The sequence below is a fragment of the Triticum aestivum genome, chromosome 6B (genome assembly GCF_018294505.1).
Source record: "Triticum aestivum cultivar Chinese Spring chromosome 6B, IWGSC CS RefSeq v2.1, whole genome shotgun sequence".
Classification (NCBI taxonomy): Eukaryota; Viridiplantae; Streptophyta; class Magnoliopsida; order Poales; family Poaceae; genus Triticum; species Triticum aestivum.
Window position 1 is genome coordinate 492,703,276 of NC_057810.1, and position 10,768 is coordinate 492,714,043.

Sequence of the window (10,768 nt, forward strand, 5' to 3'; positions counted from 1 at the left end):
CTGGTGATCTCGGCCTCAGCTTCAGCCGCCATCGCACCAAAACTGCGTTCAAAGCGAGTGCTGCAGTAGTCAAAAGACGAATGTTTGTTCTAGGAGCTCCAGCTGCTACCGACTCGGCACGATGCAACACGACTATGAACCAGCAACAGCGTTCACACCTCCATACGGAGCCAATAGGAAGGTGCGGAAATACACATCAGTTTGAATAGAGCCAGGCAGAAAAGGTAAATGAATAACATACAGCTTAGGGCCAAGAATCATGTGTTGCATGTGTGGTAAAACAAATGGGTGATCAGCCCGACGAAACAACAGGTTTTTAATGATTGGTCAATTACAATGGAGCCACCACATTATCCTTTTTGCTAAATTTTGATATTGTTTCACAAAGATGGAAGTAAACTGAAAACTATCTTGACATAATCATCATTGAAGCTTCGTAACTCATCTATGTAAAGATCAATTCGCTCTGTTCCTCATTCTGCCTTGCGAGCCTTCGGCTTCACAGGTCTCGCGGGCTTGATGACATAGCCCAGCAAGACGCATAGAATAGGAACGATTGTGCCGACATAATACACACTCTTGTAGGATGCTAAGGTCTCCTGGAAGCTCAGTACCTTGAGGAAAACAAAAACATAGAACATTGTAAATATTAGTATGTTTTATGTGGAAGATGATTGAGAAAGGCATAAGTTCCACATACTAGAGTAGGTTCAAAGCTACTGTGGAGGAACAAAAGAATGTTAGGTATTTAACCCACGTCTTCCTTCCTCCACAAAAGACATTAATCGTACTAGTAATGCTCTAGTACCTCTAGTGCTCAATACTCGCGCTCGGCTTGCTGAATTGCCATTGAAAATTGCCATTGAACAAACGTGCTTTGCTTATTTGCCATCACACAAGCACAATTTATTGCCAATATGCCATAACGATTTAAGGAAACAAAGTATATAGGCATGTAAGTTGTAAGGTGAGCTAGATTAGTAATAGACACTACTAGTTATAGATGTGGATAGATGCAAGCTTCGGTGATTGACTTGCTCGCTGCTAGTTTTAGCTCACGGAGCTGGAAATGTCAGGAGATGGCCAAACTCGAATCAGACAAACCATTATAATCTTCGTCCTCAACTGCTGTGATGATGATGAGAACGGTTCATTTGGACAGGCCCTGCAATCGTTCTACACGATTAACCAACAACGACCCATCCATTGATTCCTCTCCATCTAGCATCTAGTAAAGACACCATTCATATCAGCGACTGACTGCAGGTTTGGAGTTTGCTGGAGAGCATCGCCTTTTCTGGACTCGAACTGAATCTGGTGGTCTAGCTCGGAACCATGCTCCACGGCACCACTGCTTGCCGACACCTAGAACAGAACCACCTTCAATGTCCCCCTCCTTGGCACCTTCCTCGCTGACAGCTGCTGGGGCAAGTACAACACCATCGTTGCCTCGCTCGCTCCTCTTCTACCTCGCTTTCAGTATCCTAATTGCATCCAGGGACCATGGACCCATGTTAACCTCATCGCTGGCTGTCATTGTCGCTGGCTCTCTCTGTAAGGGCCACAAGGGGTGCCCGCCGCCACCAAGTTGTCCTCCTTGCCTGTTGCGTATGGGATCACGGCGAAGGGAGCTGTCACCGAGGTCTTGCAGTTATCCACGGTCTCCCCTCTAGGTTTTATGTAATTTGGGAGGGGGCGGGGAGAGGAGTCAGGGTAAACACCAGAATGGTCGCTGGTGGACTCGTCGGGAGGAGCAGGTGAAGGCCTGACGGAAGCTGCCCTGCCATCATCTCCTCTACTGGTGCGTCCATGGGGGAGAGAAACAAGAAGAAACAGGTGTGTGTGGGAAGTTTTGGGATTCAGATAAATAGTGACAGATATTTCGGATATTTGAGATTTAACAGAAGCACACTAACATTAACAGAAGGGTAACAGCGATGGCATATTGGCAAGAGGTTGTGTCTGTGCACTGGCGAACAACCAAAGTACGTTTGTTCAATGGCAATTCAGCAAACTGAGCGCTTGTAATGCGAAAATAAATATTTCTATCATTTTAGAATCTTCAGGTATTCTGGTGGCACATTATGATCCAAATGGAAACTTTGCTAAGAAACTAAAACACTTGCAGATCTAAGTTGTCTAAACTAAGTATGTGAAGCAACCTGGCTTTGCTACAGTTTGATTAATATCATTCTGGTTAAGTGAAACCTAAATGATACTTGCAAAACCGTATATGCATAATAATCATCAAAGGTAAGAAATTAATAAAACAAAAGGAGAAATTTAGGTGCACAGATTATTGGTCAATAGACAAGCGAACTGATCAGACTGTGTTTTCAGTTTCTACAGGGTAAAGTATAGCCAGATTCAGGGGCATGAAACTAACCTGGAAGCCAATGCATGAGTAGTTAAGCACCATCATGGTGTATGCACAATTTAGTAAGGACAGGATAGTGCGGAGGCCTGAATTGCTCACAGCTTGTTGCCATCTGTATATGACTGCATCAAAAAAGGAAGCCAAATCAGAATTACAAGCTCACACAGCTTTCAATGAAGTACACCTCAGAAATGTCAGGAAAGGGAGGGATTGAGCTACCTTTTGAACCATTTATCATCAACGCCGACTGAACAAAGAAAAACATATATCCTGGATACAGTCCCTGTAGAACGGTAAAAAATCAGACCAATGGACAAAAACCATGTAATATGAAATTTGACCAAGTATCAACCATCACAAGCCACAGCTTGCTGGACTGGCTAAGTATCAATCATCACAAGCAACAGCTTGCTGAGGAAAAAGGTTATTAATATGTCACAAATGAAGCCAGTTATTATCATGTAGAAAATGCGAGTTTGCAATGACCCATAGTGCCTCCATTCTGAAAGGCAGGTACTAAGGTTCCACTACCAGGACAATAGCAGTTCTAAATTCCCACTAGAGCATTCTAGTTTCATTTAGCTACTGTTTGTCCAACAAATTTCAGGACGCTCTGCTACATGACAAGTCCGATATATGGTGAACAGGAACTATTAATGATAAAGAAGGTGGAGAGGGGGAAAAAAAACTCACATGCCAGATAGCACTGACTGTCTGTGTACCCAACAACTGAAGGAAACCAGGCTTCTTCCCTTTCTGAATTAACCTCTCATACACATCTGAAAAAAATAGTGGAGCAATGGCTCATGCAACTGATAACAGCACTGCTTGAATGTGTGGCATTCAATACATTATATAGGTATAACCAAAGTGCATCGCTGATCGCTCCAATTATGGCATTTGCACGAAAACAAACTGCTTGGTGCATACCATACTTAGCGCAAAGGTAAACTTCAAGCAGATGATCATTTCTCAAGGAGTCAATGATGAGACAAATTACTACTAATACACGAGTGCATAATGTACATGTACAGATTCTTGAAATCAGCTAAAGATCATGAATTACAGGCATACATGCTTCTCTCATCCACACTACAAAAAGTGGCAACCAAAAGGTTCCAAAGAATCATCAAGTGGTCAACAAAATCAATTTACAGACCCCCAAAATCTCGCATTATGTACTATCAACTAATTTTTCATAGTAGAGACACAGAAAAATACTGAACCTTTTAGAGAAATTAATAAATACAGAATTAAAGATAGTGCTTCCTTGTTCTCCAAGTCTTAGATTGCACAGATATTAATAGTGGTAACTGGTAAGCAAAATAGATGCTATGTGATGCATAAAGGACCCTCAACCTGCTTCCATATTGTGTTTTCTAGTTTATACATAGAACACCAAAATTTGATGAAAAAGCATTATATCATCCAACAAAGCAAGTTAATAACAATGATGGTCTACTGGAATATCAAGATATAGAACTTACAGTATCTTAGCCATGTGCTCACTTGAATATTCCACTTAAGTGGCAGTTGAGCTGCACTTCCAGCTAACTCGACGCCCAGAATATCAACATTTATAGCACGATCCCATTTGGCTTTTGGGGGAGAAGAATCAGACCAACCAGTGAAACCCAGGCCAGATATAATAATTGCAGCTTCTGAGACTGACCATATAAAGTAGTATTTCCAACGAGCAGTAAATCCTGACATGTATTGAAAGAAGAGCCGGTGCCAGAAACCCCATTCATAATATAGAGGTTCACTAAATCGTGAAAGCGGAAACATAGGTGACAGATACAAATATAACCCCATGCATATTCCAGCCTGAACTAGAGCACGCAGAGTAGGTAATAATGGTGAAGGAGTTGAGCTGGCCCATAACTGTTGAAGATCATACAAAATCAGGATGAAGCAAAACATGGCATAAACCTACCCAAAGTAGACAAAGGCTACTTACTCCTTTCCTTTCAGTCCATTCAAGATAATCTTTCATCTCATATACTGGTCCAGCAAAGTGGCTGCCACAGCAGAGGCAGTAACCAAAATATTCGACTAGAGAAGGCAACTTAGCCAAGCGATACTTCTTCTGAGCATCACGTAGACCCTCTTCTTCCTTCAAGAGACCATCACTGTAGTTCATTGAGCATGAAATGACTTTCAACGTTAAAACCATCAAAGCACCTGCATTGCAACCAAAAAAAAGGAATTCTGAGAAGGCATAGGAACATTGCTTGATGTTATTCGCAGTGGGTTGACAACAAGAGCTGAGGTTTGGCCTGCAAGGTTTATTTTGTACCTGCATACACTCGATTATGTTACTCCCTGCATATAACCTATGTCCAATTATTTCACTACTGTTAGATTTATAAGAGGGACACTACACCTGACCCTCGGTAAAAGGCATCATTTTGGCTACTAAAAAATATCCCGAGAGAACACTGTTAGCTACAAGGAAGGACCACACAAGAAAAAATGGTAAAATGACATGAGATAATATTAGGGGTTCAAAATTCTTAAAATATATCTTATAGTTTGAATATGTTCCATATATGTAAGTCAGAAACGCACTCAAAAATTGCATGGTGAACACTAGTTTAACTTTAAATAAGTACAAGCAACAATAAAACATTATACAATACCAGTTGCGTCGATGCCTCCGTCCTTCCACGCGTCCCCACTCATGTAGTAGACATGACTATACAACAAGAAGAAAATGTGTAAGTAACTCCGAATGTGTTAATTTGTATGTAGTATGAGGGTAAACTTAAATACATTCACAGTGTATAATTGCAAAAATTCAGCACCAAATTGTTCGCCAGCTTATTCATCATAACAAATTGGCCTAAAATAACAAGTCGGGGTAGACTAGAGTTGAAACCCATAAGATATCGAAACCAAGTCATGGTTCTGGCACATGGATCTCCCACGCACCCCTGTCCATGGCTAAAAATAATTTACTTCTTGGATCTCCAACTTAGGTAGCTGGTTCGTTCCACTTCAAAATTTTGCATATGGAATAGAAGGGAACCCTTCTTATGGGGCCAAAAAGGAAACAGTAGCAAACACAATATTGAAAAGCAAAGAACTAGCCGACAATATATAACCATTTTATCCTTTATGCAAGTAGACTACGTGTCAAAGCTAGCTTAAACATTAAAACGAATAGTGCTCAGAGTAAGTTGGCTAATACCTATGTTCGTGTAAAAAGGGAAAAGGCTAGAAAAAAATCACGTAGGGGAGACCAGGAGTCATAGCCATTCGTTAAAGAGCAGAAATTCGGAGAAGAGAACAGCCTTAGGATACCACAGATGAAACAGGAAGTGACTGCAACAACCAAAAATATTAGTGCCACAGTTGGTATTGTAGCAGAACCAACAAGGAGACAGGCGTTGATCATGTCGAGAAGTTGGTGCTTTGCGGCTAATCTTCTCAGTAGTGCATGCCCTTTTTTCGAATGAGCTTTCTTCTTAGTGTGCTTTTGATGGATTTCCTATAGTGCTCTAAAACTAGCTTATGGTGTGGGATAAACCGATAAAGAGATTGACATGTCCCCAAGGAAGCCTGCTGGCATTAGCATCATTTGATCTAGCAGAATGACGTTGCTAGTGCTAGCAGGTGGGAAACATCTTATGTTCAGAATACACAAGAAACTCCTTTCATCTATATTAATATTACATTGCAACATTATGAATGAAAGACAGGATTGCATCCATGGATTTTAAATTTTTTTTAATCAATTACACATTTAAAGAATTAAACAGACACGCCATTATCTTCAACAGCTAAGTGAACAAAGTTCGCTAACGCATTGGCTGCCCATTGAACTAGACCTATTGTTAAGTGCTTGTTATTTTTATCTTGTCTCGATGGTATACAACAGTTGCCAAATAAAGAGTTTCTACAAATGGAAAGAATGAGTGTGTGATTAGCGTATTTTAAAGGTCATGATTTTGGATCTAGATAATCTATATGGGTGACTGGTCCGACACAGGCTATGTAGACAAAGTGGATACTTTACTCCATGTGAAAGATCGGCAAATTGATATAATCCGTAACTTGTTTGTTTCAGTAGGGAATGAAACAGGAACCAAATTAGAATGACTACCCAGACAATTGTGGCTGCTAATTTAAACTTCTAGGTAGTGAACACAAAAATTAACTGCACCATACGAGAGAACGAAGCTGAAGAGGATGGTGAGGAGGCATCAATATTGAAAAGAACGTAACTAGAATTATCACTCAACATTCATTGTCACTGATTCACACTTATAACTAGGAAATAAAAGAATAGCTGCACCTTTCTATTTACAGTAAATTTCAGTCAGAGCCTTATGGAACAGAACATCAATGTCAATGATAATGGAACAGGAATACGGCAATGCCTGCATTCATACTTCATTGAGTCAGTTTTAAATACTCAACTATAAGTTCTCAAGGTGAATAAAACATCAAAGTGTCAAGCCTGTGTGTTTGTTTATGGAATAACCATCTTCAGAAACGGTATGCCTGAATATTAATTAAGTTGATGAAAAATTATGTGGGTTTGGATGACTCCAGCTAGAATAAATAACTTCTAAGTGAACCAAACAGCATCCATTATCCGGATGGAGTCTTTGTCAGGAATATTTGGATGGGAAATATTTTCTTCCTTCCCTTAATTTCCTTCCAAATAAACATAGGTCATATTAATTCAACCCCTCGGTGTGACAGATCATAATCGCATCATAGTACCGCCAAAACAGACTTAATCTTTCAAGAGAAGAAAAAACTGATTCACATGAGTAACAAGGGGTGCCCTAATGCTTCATGAGCACACAACCAGTAAATTCTCCAATAGGAGCTGCTAAGGTACTTGGGTAAAATCTCAACATTATATGTATTCATTGCAATCTTTACGAGATCAGACGTCCAAAATTTTGCAGGCATGGAAGAAAATTCATCCTGAGAAACTCATTCTCGCCTTCAAACTATTAATCATAAATAGCACCACATGGCTAGCCAGAGAAAAGTTGAAAATCATTTCAATCAGCTCCAACATGAAATCGTCCATGACGCGGTTCCAACCACATCAGAAGCATCAAAAGCTCCATGCCGCCCACTTACGATTCCTGTGGGTTTCCAATAGAATAAACTACTGTTTAACCCTGTGATGGCCCAACGCTCTGGCTCGGCTACATCTGCAGATCCGCTTACAATTCCTCCGGTTTCCTAGTCGAACAAGCTGCTGTTAGCTGTACATTTCCTGCCCTGTTCTACCCAAAATGAAGGCGTGAAAAACCATGAACCAATATTCATGATTCACCCGAAACGGTATACGACCCATGTAGACAAGGATGGAAGGAAGGTTTCACCATGCGATGAGGAAGCCGAATGCGCCGAGGAAGGTGACGAGGCCAGCTCGGCGACGGCAGAGGAGCATGGCGAGGTAACCGAGCGCCATGGGCCCAACGAAGAGGAGGTTGGAGGTGGCCCCGAAGGACAGGTAGGAGAGCGCGGCGCCGCTGAGCCCCGCGTAGAGGTGCCGCCCCGTGGCGCTCGGCACGGCGCGCCAGAGGAGGCCCGTGGGTATGGTGGCCGCGAAGCAGAGCAGGAAGCGGAGCACGGGCACCGAGACGCCGATCGCCGCCGCCATCGGCTCCATCTCGAGCCCCATCGTCGCCACCGCCACCGCCGCCGCAGAGGGGGGCGAACAGATGCGGGCGATGCAGGAATAGAGGATTTGGTTTTTTCTGAAGCGAGCTCGCGAGCCGCGTGTATATGTGTGTGTGTGTGATGGCGTGGAAACCTTGGGAAGGTATCTTCCTACAGAACACCCTTTGCTTTCTTGAATTGGCGGTCCGAAGCAACGGGAAACTTGCGGCTGTTGGGTAACGTCGAAGTGAGAAGAATTGGATAGATACGAGCGATATCGGCAAATCATTGTGGTAGTGGCGTACGCCGGTGATAATCAAACTTTTTTTTTATAAAGGTGATGAGCAAACTCAGTACTATTCACTCTGTCCCATAATATAAAAACGTTTTTTAAATTGAGTAGTAGTCACTACTTCCTATGTTCCTAAATACTCCCTCTGATTCTAAATATAAGTCTTTGAAAAGCTTTTACTATGGACCACATAAGGAGCAAAATAAATGAATCTACACTTAAAATGCATCTATATACATACATATGTGGTCCATAGTGAAATCTCTACAATGACTTATATTTAGGAACCGAGGGAGTATTTCAACTGTCAGAACGTTTTATATTGAGAAACGGAGGTAGTATATGATTTGAAGCAATATACCAAGTCATGGGCATTACACTTGACTATTTCAACTTTAGGCCTTTATCATAGAATAATTGATTGAACTCATTGTAATCCCAAGCATATCTTTGTTTGATTGAGCTTTGGGTGGCAATTACGGTGTAAGCATGTCGTATATGCACACGTACATTTCAAGAGATGCTTCTCTGCAGTGCCTCGTAATTTCAGTACTTTAGGTAGAATTTTATATGCTTTGTGTGCCTTTTATTTAATCTTCAAACGGCACATCACATTCAAGGGTTCCTTGTTCATGTCATAATAACGAACTCATGAAATTATGCTCAAGTGGGATTCAGTGTTTTTCTTTTCTTTTGTTCTTTTTGCGGGGCAAGCGAAAATCGGTAGTTAGTCAATAAGTATGTACAACAATGGTATTGAAATGAGGGTGTATCCTCCTTTAAAAAATGTTGGAATGAGTACATTATTTATCTTGCTTTCCATTCGATAACAATGTATGGACATGAGCTATACCATCCTTGTCCATGTTATTCCAATGGTCAAGCGTTGTCAAATTTGTATCATGTAATCCACTTCAAAATGGAACTAAAGAAACTTCAACACAAGCACCCCCAGTCCCCAGAAAAATGGAACTCGGCTACTACTGCGACGTAGGACAACATAGATCCTTGGCTCTCATGGTGCACCAAGTATTCAAAATCTTCTTGCCATGACCGGTCACACTATCAAAGCCTTACGATCGATACCAAAATGGCGCCGATTGAAAAAAGATATTAGCTGCCGTAACTTGACCTAAGGAAGAAAACTAAAGAAGTGTCAGCATGAGAAACTCCACTTCCCGCCCACCAAATGGAACTCAATTACTATTACAACCCAAGACAGCCTAGACCCTTGGTTCTCATGGTACGCCAAGCATTCAAAATCTCATTGCCATGACCGATCACAATATGAAAGCCTTGTGGGGCCAAAATGTCACTGGAGGGAAAAATGATGAGATGCCATAACTTGGTCTAACAAAAAACTAATGGGATATCAACACAAGCAACCCCTGCCACCCAAAAATAAGCTCAACAGCTACTATTATGACGTAGGTTAACCAAGATCATTGGCTCTCATGGTGCACCAAGCATTCAAAATCTCCTTGCCATGACCGATCACACCGTCAACGTATCGACGCCAAATGACACCAAAGGGAAAAATAAGGTAAGTTACCATAACTTGACATATAAAAGAAAACCAGAAAAACATCAACACCAACAACCCCCAAAATGCTACACCAATGAGCAAAATCTTACGGGTTCAAAATTATGAACCTAATCCTCCTCTACTAGCCCACCGTTAACACTCCCTCCCGTGACGCAAAGGTGGCTAGGGGAAAGTTCTCCTCCCCTTTAAGCTCCGCCAGCCAGCCCGTGGATTCTCCTCTCCTATACCTATCACTCTGTCGGCTGGTGATTGGGACAAGAATCCCCGTGCCTTGGAGCTCTGACGTAGATCATGCCTTCTCATTTGGGCAGCAAGGTTAGGGTTTCTTGTCGTGCATGCGCAACAACAAAGTCTGGTGTCCAGCGTTTTAGATCAATTTAAGGGCTCAACGATGATGACTATGGCTCTAGGGCGTTGGTCCTTAGGGGCATGACACACGTGCACAAAGACTTTCTTGTTGTCTTTGAAAAGGTCGGGCTAGCTCTGGTATGGAAGAAGCGACAACGACGCGTCACGACTCATTCTGCCAGCGATAGTGGTTATTCGGTAATTTTCGTTATGTTTGGGGTGCTTTCTACCTTCGATGAAATGTTACAATAGATCTAGGTATTTCGCAGAAGAATACCCCCTCGAATTTCGTTATGGGGCTCAGTGTCAACCAAACAACTGCTACCACGTTATCTTGTGATAATTTTTGGCAACTACTGTTATGACCTAGGACAACCCAGATCATTAGCTCTCATAGTGCACCAAACATTCCAACTCTCCCTACCATAACGACTGCCACTACACCCTCTAGTTGGGTTTATAAGTTGGGTACGTGTTTTTAGGCCTTGAATGTGACTACCTAAACATTTGTGTCGTGTCCCAAAATATATATATCTTTAAATTTGTCGTTGTATGAAGTTTCTAAGTATAT

General features: G+C 41.8%; 1 protein-coding gene across 1 annotated transcript; it reads right to left on the reverse strand.

The window, feature by feature from the left end:
* Nucleotides 1-218: 218 nt before the first annotated feature.
* Nucleotides 219-8,126, reverse strand: LOC123137641 (lysophospholipid acyltransferase 1). The gene is made up of 8 exons (XM_044557462.1): nucleotides 7,732-8,126; nucleotides 5,020-5,075; nucleotides 4,338-4,561; nucleotides 3,865-4,261; nucleotides 3,071-3,156; nucleotides 2,597-2,660; nucleotides 2,387-2,499; nucleotides 219-614 (listed from the first exon to the last, which is right to left on the reverse strand). Exons 1-8 carry the CDS (start codon nucleotides 8,031-8,033, stop codon nucleotides 474-476), a joined length of 1,383 nt encoding a protein of 460 aa, XP_044413397.1. The 5' UTR covers nucleotides 8,034-8,126; the 3' UTR covers nucleotides 219-473.
* Nucleotides 8,127-10,768: the final 2,642 nt, after the last annotated feature.